A 23,848-nucleotide genomic window follows, 5' to 3' on the forward strand; every position below is an offset into this window, starting at 1 on the left:
TCCAGGGCTTTGGCAGGTTGGTTGTCTCAGCGTGTCTTGTGTGAGTTAATCATGTGGCACTTTTTCTGGTGCAGGCTTTGAAGCACATGGACACAGCGCTCAAAGAGCCTGTATGGATTCTTTAGGCAAGGTAGCCCTGGATAGAATTCCAGTGATAGCTGGTAGTGCAGGGAAAAATGCAGTTCTTGGTATAAAATACAAGTCAATGGGGTTTGAAAGTTATGGGAGAGAGCAATGTGTGTGTGTATTTATATCTAGATGAGGAAAGATCACATATGTGTATGTGTGCGTATATGCAAATAGAAATCTAATTTACAAGTTAATAGTATGACAATGAGCAGATTTCAAGTGGGACATATTTTACAGCTATGGGATTAATAGTTACTTTCACTGGATTTAACATTTTTCATTAATTACACTAGATGCATACCTATCCTGTGTTCATTTTGAAACCACCAATGCTTTCATATAAAAAGAACTGTAAGAAATGTTTGGTTGTATCTGTGGACAAAGGTAATGGAAAAACCCAATCCTCTCATCCACATATTTATCTGAAAGATGTGTTGTATATCTGCAGCTGATTTTCTAGAATGCTGATTAGCTAATACTGTTTTTGGCATGCAGCTTATCCATCGTGTGGGAGAACACTATCTGAATTTCAATTTACTTTTCAAAATGATGTTGAACTGCTATTCCTTTAAAGGCTTTTCTGGCCATTTGGGGACCCGGTGCAGACAGTGGAGCTGCAGTCTGGTCTCAAAATCTAATTGAATTGGTACGAGGCAGCTGAAGCAGTGATTGTTGAAGAGCTTGAGATGGATTGCAAAAAATGAGTGCTTCTGAGCAACTTCCTTAGTGTCCTTCTTTAAAACTCTGCCCCTGAGTTTATTTTTACTTTCATTGGTGACAGACCTTTATGGTAAAAACCCTGTGCTTCAATATAGTTAAGGAACTCATTAGTTCTGTGTGGTTTTGATATGATCATGTTGCTGTTAAAGAAGCTTTATGCCTCTGAGAGTACTAGGCTAATAATGGAAGGAGGAGTGGGGACTTAAGGTAATGTCAGGTGTTAATCACTTTGTCCCCGCCAGCAACTTGCCACTGTTTAAACTTCCAAAATCTCACCCTCCTAAACATTTGTTTTTGCAGTGATGGGTCTTTCCCTTACGATTCTGTTCCCTGGCAGCAAAATACCAACCAGCCCCCAGGCTCTTTGTCAGTGGTCACCACAGTATGGGGTGTGACTAACACCTCTCAAAGCCAGGTAAGCTCCGTTTTCACGCTCCCTCCCCTGTAGATTATGTTTTCAGTAATGTTTGCAAAGCAGAAAGTTTTTTAGAAAAATGCTCTTGCAATCGATAACAGTGTCTGTGTTCCCTTTGTACACGTTTCATTTTTTTCTGGCCGTGTCCTCTTTGGTGGCATCAGGAAGCAGGTGTCTGAGAGCTTGAGTCAGTAACTCCTTTAGCTGCATGCAAATGTCAGGCTTGGGTTTAGCACAGATTTTGCACTGTATGATTTCAACACCAAAAGCATGATTTTGGGGTAATCCCAAGCCTCTTTGGAGATTCCAATTGAATTTGAAGAGTTGTTTTATTAAAAATACAATTTCTAGCAAGATTCACGGTGACTGTTGATTTTACCCGGGGTTGTGTCGTACTTTTGGGCTGGTGAAATCCGGTGCCAAGTCTACCCCCATGCCGGGGTGGTAACTATCAGCTATAGGCTGTGCTCTTTTCAACCTCTCCTGTTAATGCCGCCTTACTCTGCAAAAATATTTCAATATGCATTGGAGCAAAAGTATGAGCTCCTGGCTCCCAGGTGAGAGCCATGCTTACTGCATTTTCATTCAGTTCTCTCCACTCTTACCTCTCTTTTTCTTCTGCAATGTATATTGAATTATGCTATAAAAAAAGCAGCTTTAATGAAGGAGACGCCAATTATTTGTGATAGTGTGCTCTCCAAGGAAAGTGGCACAAATCAAGTTATCAGACAGTCTAGCCTTTTCTTACAGCGTGGATGAAGTGCTGTAAACACATCACCATCTTTAATGAGTGCAAATGGTACATAAATCTAACTTGTATTTTCTACCTTTTCCAAATCAAGTGATGTTGAATCCCATACAAAATTTTCTGGGGATTTTTTTTTATTATTATTACAATTTTGGTCAGAAAATTAAAACCAAAATTGTTATGGATTGAGCCCTTTGAAAAAGAAATCATTCAGGGGCCAAGTCATTTACTTACGTGGCAGTTATGGAAGTACTGGTTGTGGCAAAATCTTTCTTCAAAAAATAGAGGAAACAGTTACACATTCTATAACATCATTTATTATTGGTGGTTACTTTTTAACACCTTAAATGAAAATGTATCCCATCTGGGAGAGAAACACCTGAGTAAACAGGTAGGTCTATACATTGGCCAGAAAATGGAAATACAGTTTCTTGTGAAAGTCTTTCACGCTTAAAAAGGCAAAAGGAAAGAAAAAATTTTAAAAAGATGTAAGAGTTTTGAGTTATCATAACACTGTGATGTAACTTGAACTCTTCATGATAATTGAGGGGAATGTGTGATAAAAGAAAAAAAAAAAAGTGCTTTGGTATAAAGAAGAAAATGCTTCTTCAGAATCACTGCAAGGGGAAGGTGAAACTCTGAAACGTTAAGCCTGGTTGTAGCTGTTCAGAGCAGATTGAAATGAATGGCGGGGTTTCCCGTAAGTCTTCATGCTCCCCGAGGGAAACGAATGAGCCAGGCTCGTCATTTCCCTTTCAGAAATTCCCAAAGCTGATGACTCGGTCTTCTGCAAAAATCATAACCACTAAATTTCTTCCCAAGTAGGAGATAGATTTCCATGCAGCCATACTTGCATCTCAATGGAAATCTTAGCAATTTAGGTTCAACTGAAAAAAATAATGCTTCAAACAAGCAAACAAAGTCATTTTAAAAACAAAACAGAGGACTCTTTTCTAAGAAGCAGTAAAAACAACTGACAGATTTCTGTACACTTCAGAGAGAATTAGATTCAAGAATGGGTTCAGCCACTGAAATATGTTCTGTCTCAATTTTTGCATCTGTAGTGCCCTGTGCAGCATGGCAGTGAGACTGAGTAGTTGCAAGTTATTTCCAAGTCTTACATCAATAAAAAGATAAAGCATGTACTTTCTCTTAATCGGATTAATTTGTCAGCTACAGAGCATGGTTTTAGCAGGTCTTCATCATAACTTTTTTCGTAAGCGTGTTAGTTTGGGTTTCATCGAGTTAAGTATCTCTCGTGGAGGATAACTAGAGATCAGAAACTCTTATTTGCTTGGAAATGGCAAAAGAAAAGGAGAAATCACCAGGAATGTGCACCTAGATGTCAACAAGGTGTATGTTCATTAGAGTTAAGAGTACGGGGGGGTTATATTGTAGTTTATCGATTGCAGCAAATCAACTTAATTTGCTTGATTGTAGGTCAATGTACAGCCCCTTATTCTCATGTTTCTACTCACAGGTGCTGGGAAATCCAATGGCAAATGCTAACAACCCTATGAACCCAGCAGGAAATCCCATGGCTTCTGGGATGACTACCAGCAACCCTGGAATCAATTCCCCTCAGTTTGCTGGGCAGCAGCAACAATTTTCAACCAAGGCAGGCTCCACTCAGCCCTACATCCAGCAGGGCATGTACGGGAGACCCAATTATCCTGGCAGTGGAGGCTTTGGTGGCAGGTAAGATTTACTTGTGTGAGCTGAAAAATGGATGTAAGTAGTTGATACAGCTTGTTTTGGTGACCTGGCAGAAGTGTCATGGGCTTATTTTAATTATATAAAGTCTCAGTAGCTATTTTATGCTGGTTAACTAAAGTGCATACTGCTTTTACAGCTTCGGAAATCAGCTACCCAAACTGCAATGAAATTCATCACAGTAAATGGAAATGGCTTAGGTCAATCAATTAGCTCTAATAAACCCCCAAAATAAAGTTTTAATTAAGAGAGATTGTTAAACAGACCACAAGCTTAGGAATGATTAACATTTAATAAGGCCAGGATGTGAAAGGTATTGATGGTATAATTTCTACGTGCGTATGGAGGAGTAAGCTTGAGTATTAGGCGAGGCAGGTTCCAGTGCAGTGGGATATTTCTGCCCAAAGTCTTACTCCACAGCAGGAATTGAAAAAGAATTGGGGGTGAAGATGTTTGTCAAGAGAGATGGTCAAGCTGTGTATTTATTTTGGGGAAGTAAATGCTGCATTAGTGAAATAAACCAAAACTAATAGTCTGGGTTTTGTTACATTTTGACTTTCTGTGTCTATGCTTTGTAAACAAGGGTGGTAAAGTGCACTTAACTGAAACCACTATTTATGGTCCCTCTGCAAAGCCTGCTGGAAAGGTTGTTAGCATAGTCAGTCTAGTGTGAAGAATGTAAACCTGGGACGCAGGGAACTTCTCTCTCCTTTCCTCTCTGCCACTGGTCTACTGAGTGACCTTGAACAAGTCAGAAAGTTTCTTTAGCTTTGTATTAACATCTCTAAAATGGGCACAGTACACTGGCCCATATTTATAAAGATAGTTCATGTCTTGGAGCGGGGAAGGCACTTAGTTTAGCTAAGGTTTAGCTTAATTTAGCTTATGATCAATAGGAGAGCCAGGTAGGAAATGCAAAATACGTTGTGTGGGATCCAGTAGAGCTGGGTCTCTCCTGGCTTTTCTGCTGAGGTACAGGGAGGAATGCGTTTACAACAGCGGCAACATTTGGCATCGTTCAGCAGTGACGCAGATGAGCGCGCTGGAGTGGAGGAAGCTTTCTGTTCATGCTGCCCCTACGCTACTGGGAAACAGAGCGTGCATTAACTTTCAGGATTGCAGTTCAACTTTGCCGTAAGCTACAGAGCTGCAGAGCAGTTCTCTGCCCCCGAAACAACTGACAACGGCCCCTTGCAATCCCAGTGGCAGCTCTGTGGCTGTTGCTCCTGAGCAACACTTGTACCGCATGTGCGCACCTCATTGCCTGTCCTGCTGGCTTTGGCTAGGCATTGATAGGTGGTTTTGGAACAGTTCCACATGAGGATCACACCAAGGTTAAAAACAAAATCCACCAGGCACGTCTTCATTCTCTCTCTTTTTCTCCTTTCTTCCCTGTTAGTTACCCTGGAGGCCCCAATACTCCTGCAGGAATGGGGATCCCCCCCCATACGAGGCCGCCGGCTGATTTCACCCAGCCAGCTGCTGCCGCTGCCGCCGCTGCCGTTGCGGCTGCAGCTGCTACAGCAACAGCTACAGCTACAGCCACTGTGGCAGCCCTTCAGGAAACGCAGAATAAGGACATGAACCAGTATGGACCGGTAAGAGAGTAACCCTTATGTCTTCATACCTGCCTGATCTGGACCATTACAGGGACTTGGGCTGTCTTTCTTACTCCCCTGTTTATTAGGGTGCCTACTCTATTATTTTATTATTTTTTTGTGTGCATGAGCATGGTTATAAATGCTTATGAAAAACTGCTGGAATGTGTGTATATAGGTATGAGTCAGTCTCCAATGTTTTTCCTGGTAATTCTTTCCTAAGTGTATTTTGTTGTTTGGAGATTGCCCCTTTAAAAAAAATTTGAAGATTATGCATCTGTGGCTGCATCTGATGTGATATATTATTGCTGCCTTTGCCAGCCCTGCAAACCTCTAAATTTGAGTAGCGGGTGAAACGTTCCAGAATCTTGGAATAGGTTTTGTACAGCTTGGGTAATTGTTTATTTTGCCAGCTACAGTTGGTTGTTGTTTTTTTTCCCCCTTCAAACACAGAAACAACAGTAGAAAAGATATTTGCTTTTTAATAAAGTTGTCTATGAGAACAGCTATGCGAGACATGCATTTCTGGTGATCCATAGCCTCCAGCGTGTCATGACTTCATGTAATAATTTTTTCTTAAAATAAACAAGGGTTTGATCCATCGAGGTTTTTTCCCTCCTTAGCTTTTTTACCTTTCTGAGGTTTGAAGTATATGGGCCCGTACACCGAGTGATGTAACGAAGCACAATGTCTTAGAAATCGTAGTGTTGTGCTGTATTTACACAGCCAACTTCCTAACCTCTTACCTTACAGTAATAGACTAGCCAATTTGATTGATTGAATCGCTCATCTTAGACTTACGTCTGTCTGTCTCTCTTATGCCTTCTACAATTCCAACTGAATTTTTATTATAAATAACATCACCGCCCATCAAACGCTGGAGAACATTGAAGGAAAATGCGACATAAATCCTCCCCTTCTTCCCTCCCCCAAAAGCATGTTCAGCTCCCTCCTCCCATTTTAAATGCATGTCGCATTTTATTCTTTTTTTTTTTTCTTCTTCTTCCGTTGAAGGTTTGTTCCTCTTTCCAGATGGGTCCAACTCAGGCTTACAACAACCAGTTTATGAACCAGCCTGGTCCTCGTGGCCCTGCTTCTATGCCAGGCAACATGAACCCTGCAAGCATGGGAGCAGGAATGACGCCTTCCAGCATGAGTGGGCCACCCATGGGCATGAACCAGCCTCGGCCTCCTGGAATGAGTCCCTTCAGCACCCATGGGCAGAGGATGCCCCAGCAGGCCTACCCAGGCCCACGCCCCCAGTCTTTGCCTATACAGGGCATTAAGAGACCGTACCCAGGAGAGGTAATGAAATCGATTATATTTTGCACGCACTATTGTTTTGACTGAAAGTTGCAACACGCTGGGTAACGTGTGGTGTGCATCCCTGTAAGACAGGTACATCTTTGTTCCGCCGTGGTAGGAGTATTGCTGTTAAAATACAAGCTGCAGCAGCTCTTCCTTTGTAGCTTCCAAAATGTTCAGGTTGGCCCTTGCTGTGTCAGTCAAGATGACAATCATTAAAACCAAGAAAGGCCCAAAACTGGCTCAGCCCTCAAAATGTCACTTTGAGATCTTCATGGTGGATGGTGAATTCATGGACCTTAAGCAGACTTCCTTCACAGGAGTGGATTTATTTAACGTGACAATTTAAGAGGTGTTGAAGGTGAAATACTTCATTTGAGCCCAATACGTATGTGATCTGCATTTTTTTTTTTTGGATGGTTTTAGTGTTCTAAAAAAACCAGGGCATACGTTGTATAAACACCAATAGTAATAACGTTATTTTAAAGACCAATTGCTTTCCAAACTTCTTGAGGCCTGATTTTCATAGGCACTGAGATGAATATAAATCACGTTGAACTCAAATCCCTTTGTGTCAGCATTTATCTAATATAAGTTTATTTGGAGTGTGGTATTTCTGTCTAAGTTCCCATGCTGTTATACAAGATCTGAGTGGCTTTGTAGGCAAAATTACATTGCCATCGATGTGTATTATGACCTTGGGCAAAATACTTAGGGTCAAAATTTTAAAGAAATTTAGACAACCAAAGATGTAGAGAGAGGAGCTTTTGGATTTTAAAAATCACCAATGCATTTTACTGTTCAGATTGGTGTGAATTGGGCACGTAGATACTTTTGAGAATCTCACCAACTCTTGGCGTCTATATGCACCTAAATGTCTTTACAAATCTACCCACCAGTTACGAGCTTCAGAGATAATTTCCTGGTAAAATTCTGTATTAAACTGAGACTACAACAGCAACAGTAACTCCAGGTGTAGAGCTTTGAATATTTTATGATACTGCCCTGACTATAGTAATGGTAGTAAGTTTATAGAAAACATACAGCAAAGGGTACCATGGCATGCAGAAAATATAGCAAACATTTATTATTGAGCTACATTTCTGTCTTGATCTGCAAACTATTTTTTTTTTAAATTAAACAAATAATCAGAAATAAAAAAAGGTTTTGTGCTTTTGCAGGAGTTTCTTCTCTGGGAAGGCTTTTCACTCTGTAAATAGTGCCACTTACTCTACAATTAAGTGAAGAAAACAAAGAATGTGGCTCATTCAGCTAATTTTTCTCTTCAGATTTCATATTTTAAGGAAGACTGTAAATCCTTTTTTGCTGTTTCAGAAGCAGGTTTTTTAATTGTAAGTGAGTATGACCATGTTCCCAAGAAGTCGATACTGAACAGTGTCCTAAATGTTACCTGCTTGCTGATCTGGAATTCTGCAGATCCCATAGATACTATTTGCTTGTTGGTTCTTGAAACCTTTATTTATGGAAATTTCTTATTAATCAGCTAATTTTTCAAATTGTCATTTCATTACCTTTAAAGTTCCAGTTTTCATGACTGTGATTCCGAAACTGCAGCACAGTACTAGCCAGCCCTAGCGAGGTGTTTCTGACTAGTAATAGCTTCTATTTAGTTGTCAGGGTTTCGCTCAACACTCAGGGCCAGCGTAGCAGCTCTGTTGAGAAGACAGAGATGGACCACGCAGCTTCTGTTCTCTGCCCATTTCAGGATTATTATTTTTTTATGTTACTTTTTGTGCTTTCATTCTCCATCTGGAAAAGGAGCCCCAGGGATGGGACTGGTAGCACTTGCAAAAACAGAGAGATTTTTGTCAACATTGCATCTGGTTGTTATTCAGGTTTCTTCAAACATGGTGCCCTTTGACAGCGCTGCAAGGCTGAGCGTTTGTGTGTGTTAAGGTACATGGTTATTCTTAACCCACTTTGATTTGTGGGACTTTTCTGCTTTTGAGTGAGCATTCACCTCCAGCCGTCAGAGTCCTGGTTTAGGCAGGAGCGGCACTAAGTTGAGGAGCGTTCACCTGGAGGGGTTTTTTGTTTGTTTTGATTCCACTGTTGAATGTACACTAATAATCAATTCAGGACAGCTGCTTGCATGAATCAGATCTTTGTCTTCTTTCCTCTCTGTCATGAAATAGCCGAATTATGGAAACCAGCAGTATGGACCAAATAGCCAGTTTCCAAACCAGCCCGGTCAATACCCCGCTCCCAACCCTCCAAGACCCCTTACGTCTCCCAACTATCCTGGACAGAGGATGCCAAGCCAGCAAAACACAGGGCAGTACCCTCCTCCAACGGTCAACATGGGGCAGTATTACAAGGTAAGAATTTTTAGATTATCTTGTTGCATTCTGGAAGACATTTATGAGTGAAGTCACATTAATGACTGCATAGGTACTGTTTTTATGTAATTAAACGAAAGAGAGAAAAAAGCACAGTGTCTTTACTAATGCTTTGGATATCACAGAATCAAGTCAATCAGCCAAGTTGCATTGTAACTTCAGAGCAGTTCAAAAAGAAAATTGAATGTTACTGCAGCTCATTAGAGGCTTTTACAAGAAAACGTTGGTTTCGCTTTAAAAATAGCATGTAAAAACAAGTACCTAATGGGATTCAGGTGTAATATTTTCACCTAATCATAGCACCCTGCAAAAATATCTTTGGAAATTTGTAATGAGCAAGTTCCACATTGCAGCATCCCAATTTCAAACCTACAGTGGTCACTGTTGGATTAAGCCAGCCCAAACTTAAAAGCCATTCCAGCTGTCGAATTAATCTTTGAACTGAAGTTTGCGTGACTTTCTCCAACCTCTCCCTCCCCTTTTCTCCTCCTTTCTCCTCTGTGCTGCTTGTTTTGGGCAAGAATTAGAATTGTTAAAGTGTTGCCTAAAACCTGTTTTATGGATACATCTTGAGCACTTTGTATTATCTGAACTGAGTTTGTACTGAGGGCCTGCTGAGACTTCACATCTTTTAAAGTGAGCACAAAAGCGATCTTTTGCACACAGGTACTGCAGCCAGTATAAAAACGGGGAGGACCATCGATGGTCTGACCTGCTTTTGGAGCATTAGCTGTTGAGGTCTCTGGACTACATTCTGATTTTTAATGTAGGCTGAAGTAGTCTAGGTTACACATTGGTGTTGAATTGGAATTGTTCCAACGTGATTCATGCAGAAAACACCGTTGGAAAAGAGAGGGGAAAATGCCCCAAACCGCTTTACTATAGAGCATCTGTTCTACATGCAACCAAGCTGTCCACCCACTGTGGTACCCAAAGGAATGCCTGTTGCATCGTGGCAGCTTTTGCAGTACACTGCCGGGAAGAACACGAGGAGGAGACAGATCCCCAACTTCCAGTGCAGTCACTTATGCTAAAATAACAGCAGAAGACCTTTCTGAAGTTTTTAAGTGATAGTTTTTTTTAATACATTTTATATGTGTTTATTTTAGATGGGGTTTAAGTTTTTTTGTTTACAGGATAGTTCTAACAGAGAATCTGTGGGCTTTCTAATGCATCCCCTGTTCTGTGTTAAAGTATCGACCATTAGAAAATACAAGACCTTGTTAAGAAGGGAGACTATCCTGGCGAGGGGAAAAATTCCATCTTGCCACAGACAGGACTGGAACCTTTGGATTGTAGTGATTGTAGAGATAGTAACTGTATGTGTTAAAGGAAAAAGAAAAGCTAGTTGGAAATGTAAATGCTTAAGATCTCAGAATGCAGCTCTCTTTTTATGTAGTTTGGAGTATCCTAGGCTCGCAGCACAGCATTTAGATACAGAATCAGATTTGAAGTCCTGATACTTTGGCTGTCTGTGAAGATTTTCATCTTCTGACACTCATGTGTATGCATTTGTGATACAAGAGCTATTACAAGAGAGTACCGTGCAACTGCAGTTTTGTTTAATGTCAGCTTCCTTTGCATCATTGTTATTGGTTTATTCTGTTGACTGCAACCATCCCTTTAATTGCAAGAAACAGAACCAATGTTTTTTTAATACTGTAGCTACTATTTATACTTAACTATCCTTTTTCTCTTAGCTTGTCTTATTCAGCAGCAAACTAGCAACAGAATCAAATTGTAGGTACACAGAATAGAAGACATCCCCTGAGCCCCCCAGGGCTTTCATTCTGAATATATGAGTTGGGCAGGGGTGGAAGAAAGGGTAGATGGAAGTAAAAGGGACAGAGACATTCTAATTGCATGTCTTTTGGATTTTGTTTTTCATGTAGGCTTTTGTGCACTGGGGCTATTTTGGGAGGAAGCCAAAGAGATACAAAGGGCTGGGTGGGTTGGGGTGGTGTGGTGTGGAAAAACTGAAGCGAATGGCTGGTTGGTTTTGGAAAGAGAGTGTTCAGAGGAATGCGATAAGCCTCTTGGCAGCCTTGCTTGTATCTAGTCATTGCCTGAATTAAGCTGGCTGGTCTGCTGGTTTCAGTTCCTGCTTTGCTTTCCTAGTCTGCCTCTTCCCTGAAGGCCTCATGGGACGTCCTGTGGTTTCTTGTCCTTCCGGAGACAGAGGGGCCTCCCTATGGTGTTTGTAGTCTTTGGTGTTTGATAGCAGTACAGTTCACAAGGCTTATTGTTCTTATTTTCAGACTGCAATAACAATGTGATGTTATTTATTTTCTAGCCATCAAGGCCTGTACCTGTGGCAAATTACCCTCATTCACCTGTTCCAGGAAACCCCACGCCACCTATGACTCCAGGGAGCAATATTCCTCCATACCTGTCACCTAACCAGGATGTCAAACCACCATTCCCACCTGACATTAAACCAAATATCAATGCTTTACCACCACCTCCAAGTGAGTAGCAAATGGAATGCCCCCACAGTCCCACAGTCATAGATTGACCCTCTGTTCTCTGCCACATACATTTCCGAGTCTGGAAACGAGCTCTGATTGCTGCTCTGGGAGAGGCTCCGATTGCTAACTTGTGCTACGGGGCGTGCACAGTGCGGGCTCACTAGGGCCAGTGGACAGGAAAGAGAGAGATTGCTATCCCGTCCTAAAACAGAGTATCAGAAAAGTTCTTCCAGGTTAAACTTTTAAGGATTTTACTCCTGAAGTATTCCTTTGATATGCTTCCTGAGGATAAACCACTTGATTTTGGGTTGCGTTACGTGTGCTTGGTAGGTTTGTTTACTGTATGAACCTTCATTGTGGTCTGTTTTGTTCAAGGGCAAAGCCATTCGTTGAACATCACTGCAGAATAGCGTAAAATGTGAATATTTATAGCGGTGTCTCTATTGTGATCCATACAGGCTTCTTAAGAATATTCAGTAGAATGCCAAAAATTGATATATGTTTCTTTCAAAGCCAGTCAACGTCACAGCTACATTTGGCTGGGAACAGGGCAGGAATAACAAGATCTCTCTGGCTGTATATGAGCACAAGATATTTGAGGTTTTGAAGTGACTAATGAACAGTAGGAGATATCATTTACTAGGGAACTGGGAGAGCCTTTATGTTTTCTGTAAAATAACTGCTGTTGCATTAGCAGTTTGGAGTTTGGTGTTTGGAGTTGAGGGTAGCTGAAAAACATAGTAGGAGAAGGTGGCCTGCGGTATTATTTGGGCAATCTTCATAGATTAGCTGTAAGTTACCACAAAACCTCGTTTTATGAGATCAGCTAGTAATTGGATACCAGTGTCTTTGGTCATTGGATATCTTCAGCTGATGAAACTGTTGGAACTAATTGGGTAATGTTGATCCCAGTTCAAAGCAGCGAAAATACGCATTATCACAGTTTGCCATAATTAAGAGATTTGTTGTCAGTCTTCTGCCCACAGAGTAAGCCTGGACACAGAACCTATCCAGTAATAAAAAACAGGAATTCTTGCCATGCCTGGTTTCTGTTTGGGGCCCGAAAGCTAAGGTCCTAATGTTAAGTGTGGGAGAATAGAAGATTTCGCATTGCCATCGCTGTCAGTTTGGGCCTTGTCGCTTGTATCAGTTAGGTGATGTAGTTGTGATTTTCTTTTTTGTGCGTATGAACCTTCTAAGTTAGACCCAGTAGCAGATCACTGTGCCGTTTGTTACTATTCTGTATAAATATACACATTATTATCGCACTGCAGATGCTAAAGGGAAAGTTCACGCTTTCTCTCCCTCTTCGATCCCAGCCAACCACAATGATGAGCTGCGTCTGACGTTTCCCGTGAGAGATGGCGTTGTACTGGAGCCCTTCCGGCTGGAACACAACCTGGCTGTCAGTAACCACGTCTTTCACTTACGGCCAACTGTTCATCAGACGCTGATGTGGAGGTAAGCTCGGCCTTGCTGTGAGGAAGGCTTGCACCCGGTGACGGAGGAGTGGCACGCCAGATGAACTTCGTTTAGGTTTGCCATGAATTTCACGTTTAAAATTATAGCCGAGATAGGAAAAATGCCCTTTAAGCTCACAGATACCCTCACCTGTCACTTCCCAGGGACGACACGCTCTAAAATGCTTCCTGATCTGTGCTGCATGGCCTTGCTGACAGCGTACAGCTTGCGGTGTTTTGAAAGATCACTGCAGCTGTGTTCCATCCTTTCTGCTCTGGGTGGAACGGGTGTGGGATGTACATGACCAACACCAGTACAAACTTGTACTTCTTAATGGGAGACTCTGAAGTCCTAGGTGCTTTGTGGCCTGTGAAACGTTAGTTGCAGGAGTAACTATGCAGGACTGTTACAGTTTATGCTTAAATTAAATGACGCAGATATGTGATGATGAAAAATAACATGCTAATGAAGGACCTGATTTAAAGGTTTGGTAAAATCATTTGAAAAGACAAGTGCTTAAATCGTCCAAACTGTAGAAACTAACTTCCTAAATTCCCCCTCTCCTATGACTCCACAAGTAAGGACAGGTCAGAAGTATTGGAGCATAACTTTCCACGTGCAAAGGCTTCTGGTTTTCGCTTACAGTGAGTACTACTTTCCAGCACAGGAATAGCTTTCCTAGGTGGTGCTTTCCTGCATTTCATGTAGATCTGCATAAGTGATTCCAGGTTATGTCCTCATTCCACCATGCTCATGGAAGGGCTTTAGATCAAATGACAATCAGAGCCTTAAATTTTTTTGGTGTATATTTTCAAATACCGTGGGATAATTTTGTCTCTTCATTCTGTTTTTCTCAGAAAGTATCTCAGTGTTTATCCTGGCAGCTGATTAACATTGTTTGAGCCTGTCCCTGTGCACTGTGGGGGCTGGTTAGTTGCTCAGGACCTTGTATGGAGGTTGTTTCACAGGTGTAGGAGCTGAGTTAGTAAAATGCAGCATCTTAAGCACATTTTCCATTACACCTGCCTCACTTTCAGTTTATTCACAAGCCTGGGCCACATACCCCCTGACCTTAATGGGAGTGATAACTTGTAGCTTCAGCTTTTTATCCCTGTGAGCGTCTTCTTCCCATTCACTGGAATCCTCTTGAGACTTCTATTTTCATGGGGGGGGCGGCGGGTGAGGTGGGCAGAGGTGTCCCCAGGGATGGACTCTGGCTCTAAAGCTGAGGCTTGATGCAGGATGCAGGAGTCCTTGCTGCTACGATGCCCCATGGGGTAGCCTGGGGGCTGGAAGGGAGGGAGATTGCAGGCAGACCACATCCAATAATTAACACCTAACTTTGAGGTCAGTTATTGCTTACTTGCATTTCATTATCGTGGAGTACTCGCAGCAGAGGGAGTTTTGGCAGTTATTTGCCGGTTCTTATTAATAAGTAATCACTACTGGGGATTGTGCTGGCTCATTCAGTAGATTTATAGTGCTGCACTGAGGCATGAGGTTGTTTCTTAATATCTGTTCTTTCTTTCTTCCCTAGCTCACCGAACACATAGGCTTTATTTAAACTTATTTTAATGAAGACTCATAGGTAAACTGTGCTCAGGTCTGCTGTTTTGAGAACCTTGTTAATAGTGGGGAGAACGGATGGTCCTGTAATGAAGTCATTTCACATTTAACTCAGGGCTGGATGGATTCCAGAAAAATGAATTAGTCACATGTGTGGATGGATTTTGGTTTTATAGAGAATGGTGGAATCGAGCCAATTCTGAATATTTGTCTGCCAGTTAAAATATTCAGCAAAACCTCTCACGTGTACACACATAATGAATAGCAGGGCAACTATTTTTTTCCCCACTGGGAACTTCTCATGGTTACGAGAAACAGAAAGGTTGAAGGCAGGGAAAATGCCTTCCTGAAGCTGGTTCAGTCTTAGCACTGCTCAGTTATTAATAGCATCCCACGGTGGAGACACTGTGTGCTAAGAACATGAGGGTCTCCTGGGCTCTGTCACCGCTCTGTGACATTCAGCAGGCGTGCCCAGAGTCCTCAGGAACACACTTCATCTGCTTGGGTTTTGTGTCAAAGGTACCAAGCCTTGCTTCCCTCTGGGTTTGGGTGACTGCAGTGTTTTCTCCTGAGGTGTAAGAATCTCCAGTGGATCTTGCAGAGAGAGCTTTCAAAAAATTGTTAATAAAATACTGGGAAAAAGCCTGGAAAGACTTAATATAGATGGATTATATTGAAAGGTCAGGTAATTTGTATTCTGTAGCTTTCTTTTTTTTAAAAAACAAACAAACAAACAAACATGTTTTTAGCCAGTGCTAAATCTTGATGTTTTGAAATCAAGAAAAGATGGTGTTAAGTCAGAGTTGAAATCTCTGGGCTTGAATAAGGAAAATGGCAGTAAAGGTGGTGATCTCCTGAGTGAGCTGTTTCTCATGGATCTTACAAAGATATCTGCCTTCAGGCAAGATGAAGAAATGAGCACCTAGATTTTTCAAGCATAAAAGATAAACATTCAGCTGTCTTTTGCTGTCAGGAACAGCAGAATCCTGACATTTCAGTTCAGTTCTTCACGTTCTTTTAAATTTCTGTTCCAAATTACTCATTCCTAACACAAGGTTAACATTCATGTATGAAACTGAAGTCATAGTCTCTACCCACTTAATTTGTGATTAACTTAATCTCAGCCTCTTCCTTTTTTGGAGGTGTTATAAAACTAATTTTTGAGGAGCTAAATAGTGTGTGGAAGTTATTATTGGAGAGGTGGGAGGAATTCATGCTCTGAAAGGAGGTCTAAATTGGGTAGGCTTAATCCACAGCTGTGTTAATTTGGAATCACAGAGACACAGGGGGTGAGATACAGTGCTCGTTTTGTCTTATTTGATTTACCTGTTCCAAGGCAGGATTAGCTGTACCTGCATTTTGTCTGACAAGCATTCATTCAAATACCTTTTTAAATGCTCTGAAGTAGTGAAGAATCCACGGTCTTCCAACACAACCCACTGCAGCGAGTCACTTTCGTGCTCTTAACTTGTACCACACAGGAAGCACTTACCTGATGTTAACATTTTTCTTCATGCAGGATCATTCCATGGTCTGGTTTTGCAAAGTGGTTTGAGATGTTCCCTTGGAAAGTCCTTTATAAGTGTAAAATAGTAACAACTTTGTGGCATGATTGCATCATTAATTCATCATGACTTGCTTCTGTTAAGGGCTTTTATGAAGAAACTATTTATATCCTTTATATCCTATATTCTAGAAAAATAATCTGATTGATAAAAAGAGCATTCCTAGCATCAAAACGACCTCCCTCTGCAATGTGAAAGCAAAATTAAAGGAAGATTTATTGGTTGTTGTACAGGTCTGACTTGGAATTGCAGTTCAAGTGCTATCACCATGAAGACAGACAAATGAACACAAACTGGCCAGCTTCAGTCCAGGTCAGCGTTAATGCAACCCCACTTACCATCGAACGTGGCGACAACAAGACATCTCATAAACCCCTGCACCTAAAGCACGTCTGTCAGCCGGGAAGAAACACGATTCAAATTACAGTCACAGCATGTTGTTGTGTAAGTACACTGAGCTCACGGTGCAGCTGCTGATGCTGAGTTTGCTCTTTAGTACATTTTGCAAATGTTGCCTTAGCTGAAAGAGCCTTACTCTCATGGTTTTTTCCATCCATTTTTCTGGTAAGGTGCTTGTTTCATGATGTTGACACAGTCAGAGTGCTAATATGGAAATTTTTGCTGCTGAATTATTGCAGAATGTAGTGGTGTCCTTCTGATGTCTCTTTAAAACGCTTGTGGTCTAGGGTCGGAAAGGAGTTTGTTCTCCTGCCTGTTTGGTGTGTGCCTGTGTAACAAGGCGGCTGAAGTGTATTAATGCAGAAGTAGATTATTGTGATGCAAACTGTTGTCTGGTACTAATTTTATTTACTTAGGGTATTAAATGGTGTTTGGTTTGACATGGGAACATCAACACCATAATCGGTGGTGGTGGTGATGATTTTTGAAATAGCTTTTCACGTTCCATGATGCAGTCTAGACCACACAACTTTCCCCATTCTCCATTTCCATGGTTTAGTTATTCTCAGGGACAAGTACTGTATTTTTAATGCAGAGCGTTGCAGACACACAGTCTGAGCTTTTGACTGTTCTGTTGTCACTGACAAGAAAGCAAGCTGCTACCTCTCCCAAGGTCACAGTGTGAGGCACTTTGACAAGAAGCCATCCACCCATTTTGCTTTACCTCACACTGATGTTTCTCCACATACTGTCATTTATCTGGTGGCTAAGAGCAGGCACAGCCTCCAGTGAATCCACAATGAGCTCTGTGTTGGGGAAGAAGATTCAGTTGGTTCCAGACACATCAGTAGCAAATCGTTTTTGCAACTTCCAACGTAGTCTGAGGGCAGGCAGGTAGGCTAGGCTGTGTCAAAGAATCCAGGGTTTTAAAAATAAACCCTGATGTCAGAGATGAATACGTCAGCCCTATGTATTCTGAATACTAAGGAGGGAGAAAATGCAGAAAATCTTTGCTTTTTTTGAAGCCCTTGTATACGTTATGCTCCTGGAGCACAGAACAACATACTGCACAGCATGAAGAATATCCCTAAGGGAGCGCGAGTGCGCAGCAAAGCAGAACCAGCTTTCATATTTAAGCATCAGGCTATTACGGAAGCCACGTGTCTGGGGGAAGAATGCAGCTCTGTTCAGCTGCGTATCTACCGTGTGTGTTTGGTTCTCTTGGTAACAAAATGCGTTTTCTTTCAGTCACACTTGTTCGTGTTGCAGTTAGTACACCGGCCATCAGTTCGCTCCGTACTTCAAGGTCTACTAAAGAAACGCCTCCTCCCAGCAGAACATTGTATCACTAAGAGTGAGTTTTCATTTTGTGTGGGTGATGACTTTCCAGAATGCCTATGTTCAGTTGTGATAAGCTATTTCTACACAAGATTTACTTGATTATTGAAATCCTTGAGCTGTACTTGCCAGGAATTTCCAGAACATCGTGTGTGTAGATCAAATCCTCAGTATCCTCAAATGCTGGGGGCTATTTGGGTGGAGGTAACAAAGAACCAAGGACACAAGCTTAGTTCTTAATGAGGACTCTCCCATTACAGGAGAATCTCTGGCTTTTCCCCCGTATTTCTTTTTGACTTACCTAAAAGCCACGTGTAGTAAGATTATTCTTTATTTAGCGCTGCTTTAAGTGCTTGTATGGCACTTTATTTGGTTGAGGGTGTAGCTGAATTGCATGTGTGTGTGATGGTTTATCTGTTCAGGAGAATGTTCTAAATTACACAGAATACACCTATGTGGATAAATTGTCCATGAAATTGGCCCTTAAAGGTTGAAGTGTTGGTCTTTCAGATTTCTACATTAGGATTTACAGTACGCTTGCTTTTTCTCACACATACACATACCTTCTTCCTCAACAGTAAAGAGGAACTTCAGTAGCGTAGCAGCTTCCTCTGGCAACGCGACACTAAATGGGGAAGATGGAGTAGAGCAAACTGCTATTAAAGTGTCTCTGAAGTGTCCCATCACATTCCGGCGGATTCAGCTCCCAGCAAGGGGTCACGATTGCAAGCACGTACAAGTGAGTAGAAGCCAGTGGCCGGGCAGTATCCCCTCAGCCTGTGTTGTTACGGTACCTTTGGCTTGGTTATTGTATGAGAGAGCCTAATGGAATGGGATTTCATTGTGTCCATCAATCTAAATAATTTACTGAAAATATATATGTATGTTTAATGTAGAGGGAGAAAGTAAGCTATTTGGTTTAGTTTTCAGTGCTAGTAGTCTTATTTTCATGGCAGTTTTGCTTTTGTCCAATCGATTCAGTTAATACATTATTTATTCCCCCCCCCTTTTTTTTTCCCCCCTTCTTTGTTTCCTTCTGATACCTAGTGCTTTGATCTGGAATCTTACTTGCAACTGAACTGTGAAAGAGGAACTTGGAGGTGTCCGGTATGCAAGTAAGTGCAACCACACTACGTGAAATGCAGTTGTACACGATTTGACGAAATTCAGATCATATTTAAGGTCATGGAGGGGAGAAAAAGGAAGTACTAGGAAATAAAGTGTATCTATTTCATTTACCTAATAGCATAAAGTCCAATTCTTGCAATATTTCATAAATTGAGGGAACACCCTGGATTATTAGAAATTTAAAAACAGATAACAAGGGATATTTTCTCACAAAATACCTAATCTGTGAGCTCTCATTACAGGCTATCAATGGGTTGTGTAGAGTTCAAAAGAAGCTCAAATATTTACATTGGTAACACAGATATCTACATAAATGAATGAACTGGGAGTTTGTGTTCCCCTGGGTTATGAAGTATAAGCATCTACCAACATGCCATAGCAAAAGAATGGGTAGTCTATTCTAGAGTTACTTTTGTATAATTTTAGTGTTGTAATGCCCAAATTACTGAACTTTGAATATGTAGATAAAAAAGTCTTCAGCATCCAGCTGAACATTGAGTACGGATGAGAAATAACTGTCTCAGGTACTGTGCTCTGAGTCACACAGATACACAGTTAATGGCAGTGTTCAAGGAGAGGGGGAATTTTGGAGACTGCAACATTTCCCAGTAATTAGGTAGGAAATGAAGTTGGATCCTCCAAGGTCAAAGTCAGCATCAAGTGCAAATTGAAAAAAAATGAGAGCAGAAAGCAGAAAGGATTCTAGTCCAGAATAAGGGTGATTTTAATAAAGGCAGAAGGCTTCCAAGGCGCTGAAGTTTGGAGTGATTGCTTAGAGGAAAAGAGGGATACCTTGGCATACTTTCAACCTTATGTTGTGACCGGAGAGCTAGTAGACTGCAGAAGAAATGGAACAAAAAGCTTTGAAGTGGTTACAGGCTGCCCATTCTTATGTTTAACTGGGCAGAAAGAATCACAGAATGTCTGCAGGCCAGTTGAGTGTCTGTAACCTATTGTGCTCAGTCCCCACGGGGTTACGAGTTTGTTCCAGCCTCTGCCGAGGAGCCAGGACTCTTTAGCTCCAGCAGCTGTAGCTGTAGCAGCTCGTACTTCATCTCTGTGAGTCTCCAGTTCAATCCCTGCTCTGCCAGCGATGTTGGGTATAAGCAGGAGTGGAGATTGTCCATTCTGTCGGCTTCTGTGGACATTGCAGGCTTGAGACGAGCTTGTTTCGATGACTATCCATGATTGATACACATCCTATAGCACAGCTGCTTTGTCTGAACAACCTGAATCTTTTCTGTCTTCTAAGTTAGGCTAAAAATTTTACAAGAATCGGGTGTCTTGCTTCTTAATTTATGTATTCAAATTTTTGTCGTTTCTCTGAGCACCTGCATTCAGATCTAAGTGCCTACGTAACTAAATAATTTCCATTTTTGTTTTGTTCTGATCTTAAATAAAACAGCTATAATACATAGTTACTTTGAAGCCTTATTACTGTGTAGCTCAAAAAAAAAAGATCCCCTTTGGAAAAAAAAAAAAGTGCTAGCTGATATTGACAGGAGGGATCTGCTATGTTTGAAAAGCCTTTACATTTGCAATATATTTCACTAAAAAATTATTTAAAGGATGCAAACAGCTTGTGGACACACACAAGTAGATCTATCCTTATCTCATCTATTTGATGTAGAATGCTATTATCCCGGTAATGCAGATGTAGAACTAAAAGTGCCCCAAATCATTCTGAAATTATGTGTTACAGATAGTAAGTTGGTGGATCCCTGTCTGCTGATTCCATGACTAACCTGTCCTTCTTTCATCCCTCTTTTACACGTGTGTAGGAATATTCTAATATGAGGTTTGTGGTTTTTTTTCCTTTCTAGTAAAACTGCTCTGCTGGAGGGCTTGGAGGTTGACCAGTACATGTGGGGTATTCTGAACGCTATACAAAAGTAAGTGAACTTATTAATTTCTGATATCCAAGACTAAGCAACTAGGAGATACATTAACGAGTACTGAGATAGTCACGCCGAAGTAGGTCTTAGTGATTGAACTTGAATATTCTACTTCATGGCTGCTCGGTGGAGCTAGTGACACAGTGAATCAGTTTCCATCTACTTAATAGATCTTGTTTGGGTTATCTCCTGATGGCAGCCTTACCAATGAAGCAGAGGGAAGAGTGAGAATGGAGGATTAAATGCTCTCTTGTATTTTCAAGTAGTCCCTGTGATTCACATATGGCATTACCACAGAGAGATGTTTGGATTTCATTGTGTGGATAAACACAGAAATGTGCTCTCACAGTTGCCTTTTTTAAAACTTGCTTATGGCGCACACTTGAGGAGTGAAGGATCTTGAGGTTGTATTATACTAGAGCATTTCAGAACATTTGCTACCATGCAGATTCTTATGGAAACTTCAGCAGAATTAATTAAAAAATAATAATAATTAATATGCTAATATTTTCATGTTATTTTACAGCTCAGAGTTTGAAGAAGTTACTATTGATCCAACTTGCAGTTGGAGGCCGGTCCCTATAAAATCAGATATTCACATCAAAGATGACCCAGATGGCATTCCCTCAAAAAGATTTAAGACCATGAGTCCAAGCCAGATGATCATGCCAAATGTGATGGAGATGATTGCAGCTTTGGGTCCTGGCCCGTCACCTTACCCGTCCCTACCCCCTCCTCCAGGAGGCAACAACTCCACTGAATATGGTAACCAAGGTTAGTTTTACAGCTTTGTGCACCCAGGCGGTCACTCTACGAGTCAGTGGTTGAGTCAGCTTTGTGATTCAGGTCTGACAGTGCATCTTCTCGGAGAGATGCATAAGGAAAGCTAATTATACGGCTGCAGTTCTGAAACTCTGCATCAGTCTTTTCATTTAAGATTCATCTGTTTAGAGGAAAATGTATCTTAGTAAGGAAATTGGTGCTTGTCATATTTATTGCCATGCAGCCCTCCCTGAGGCAACAAACATTGTATTTTACCTTATATGTCCATGGCCTGCCACAGTATACATCTCTCCTCATTTTTCAGTCCATTTTCCTTCTCTTCCACTCTCATTCAAGTGAAGGCTCCTTGTGCTACAGGAGTTACAAAGCACAGAACCTGACCCATTAACCCTGTTACGTGGGCCACTAGGTTTAACTTGTGGCTGTGCAGGTGACGTTTGGTAGGCCACCCAGAAAGTGAATGACTTTTAAAGAGCTTTTAACTGCTTTGCAAATACCCTTGCATTAGAAAATTACTTTTGAGTTCCCCTACCCATGTGCTGCCAGATTGAGAAACAGGGAGCTAAATACAAGCAGTGGAGATACATTTTCAAATGACTGGTATATTGTGAAGAGCCCAATTATAGTGACAATTCTGAAAATGTGAAACCAGAGACTGTTTCTTTTGCAAGTAATATGATATGACTCAGTTCGGCTCTGGGAAAAGACCAACTGTTCACACCATCAGAATCCCCAAATTGATTACAAGGTGATATATGTGCTTTTCGCAGGCGTTTGAAGAAAAATATAGATTGCATGCAAAATATGGTTAATTTGTTCCAATGACTGCAAAACTGATGACAGATGATAAAACTTTTTAGGTTTTCAAACAGATGAATGATTACTATAACAAAGCCAAGAGCACTGAATCACAAATTTTCACTCATTTAGTAGGAGTGAAGTGTGGTCAGAGCATGAGAAGGGAGCCATCTATTCTTTGTCATCTTTCTAGCTCACGATCAGGAACAGACAGGGTAGCCACATTAGGTGGGGTGTAGGGTTTGTGTAATGGTTGCTGCCTAGACTGTTATTTCCCTGCCTTCCCCCGTGGATGCTGTAGCAGAGGTAGTCACTGCTTCTCGGAGCCCTGAGTCATCCATGGCAGGTGAAACCCACGCTCTCCTATTTCCCCTGCAATAGGCATAGCAATGCAGAGCACCAGATTATCCTTAAGTGTCTTTATGGGTTGGTCCCTCAGCACGCGGCACAGCTCTTGCCCCAGAGAAGGACATGCTGCTGCATGGCTGTATCTCCCCGAGCGTACTGCCTTGCTTCTTCATCCTCCATCAATACCTGCGCGGAAACTTTGTGTTCAGAATTAGGTAATGTCCTCTGGCTAACAGTACTCTAGGGCAAAGTAGTGGTAGTATTACTACTGTGGTTTATGTTTGTTTATTTGGGTTTGACAATAAGCATACTGAAGTTTAATTTGCAAATATAACAAGTACTCAGTAATACAAGACCTTATCCCAGCTCCCTGCTATTAAATCTTTCCTGAGAAGCAAGGCAAGACCGGCTACACTCTGTGAGACTCATCCAGTTTGCAGATTAACAAAATAAGAATTAGTAAGGCTCTGCAATATTTACATGATAGATCAAAGTCCTGACTTCCCTGAGAAATACTCTTACATGGCTAATGACTTCTATTCCTCTGAGATTAAACTTCGGCTTGTGAAGCTGTGCTAAAGAGCAAATGATGCAGCTACTTCAGTTTGTCAAGCTCCCTTCTTGACTTGAACGTTTAAAGCTGCTGTACTTCAGCTGACGAGCTGCAGGCTCTCCCTGCAAGCTCCAAAGCTAGTCTCTTATTTCAGAGAAAATAATTTTCATTATTTCAGTGCTTTGCAGTGGCTTTAGTTCAATTTTTAGTGTTTATAGCAAATAAGCCACCAGAGTTGGTATCTCCATTGGAAGTGCTAACAGAGGGATCTGGACAGAAAAAATATGGCGAGTAAAATCCCTGTAACATTTTTGCTTTAGAATTCAAGTGAAGATCACTGGGCTGAGGTAGGACAGATCAAAACATAATGAGGATGGTCATACAGTACTTGTCCTGCAGACCAGCAGGGGACTCCAGGCTTGTCACTAGATGGTAGATGTGTGGGGGTAAATCCAAATCATTTATTCCGAATTGGTGTGAAATTTTGTTGCTTTGGAAAACATTGTTTCAGGCTGAAGTTAGGTGGATGTCATTAATTCATTAGTTTTTTGTTATGAG

The 23,848-nt window shown here is 41.3% G+C and overlaps 1 protein-coding gene across 1 annotated transcript in view; it reads left to right on the forward strand.

The window, feature by feature from the left end:
* Positions 1 to 23,848, forward strand: part of ZMIZ1 (zinc finger MIZ-type containing 1) — a 153,573-nt gene that overhangs the window by 118,537 nt on the left and 11,188 nt on the right. The window contains exons 5-17 of the mRNA XM_074154954.1: positions 1,150 to 1,264; positions 3,493 to 3,710; positions 5,125 to 5,323; positions 6,356 to 6,628; positions 8,785 to 8,967; positions 11,282 to 11,456; positions 12,776 to 12,917; positions 16,282 to 16,492; positions 17,696 to 17,801; positions 18,364 to 18,524; positions 18,833 to 18,900; positions 20,737 to 20,805; positions 21,335 to 21,582. Coding sequence (XP_074011055.1) covers positions 1,150 to 1,264; positions 3,493 to 3,710; positions 5,125 to 5,323; positions 6,356 to 6,628; positions 8,785 to 8,967; positions 11,282 to 11,456; positions 12,776 to 12,917; positions 16,282 to 16,492; positions 17,696 to 17,801; positions 18,364 to 18,524; positions 18,833 to 18,900; positions 20,737 to 20,805; positions 21,335 to 21,582 — 2,168 coding nt within the window. The remainder of the gene's footprint in view (positions 1 to 1,149; positions 1,265 to 3,492; positions 3,711 to 5,124; positions 5,324 to 6,355; positions 6,629 to 8,784; positions 8,968 to 11,281; positions 11,457 to 12,775; positions 12,918 to 16,281; positions 16,493 to 17,695; positions 17,802 to 18,363; positions 18,525 to 18,832; positions 18,901 to 20,736; positions 20,806 to 21,334; positions 21,583 to 23,848) is intronic.

The sequence above is a fragment of the Numenius arquata genome, chromosome 10, assembly GCF_964106895.1.
Source record: "Numenius arquata chromosome 10, bNumArq3.hap1.1, whole genome shotgun sequence".
In the NCBI taxonomy this organism is placed as follows: domain Eukaryota; kingdom Metazoa; phylum Chordata; class Aves; order Charadriiformes; family Scolopacidae; genus Numenius; species Numenius arquata.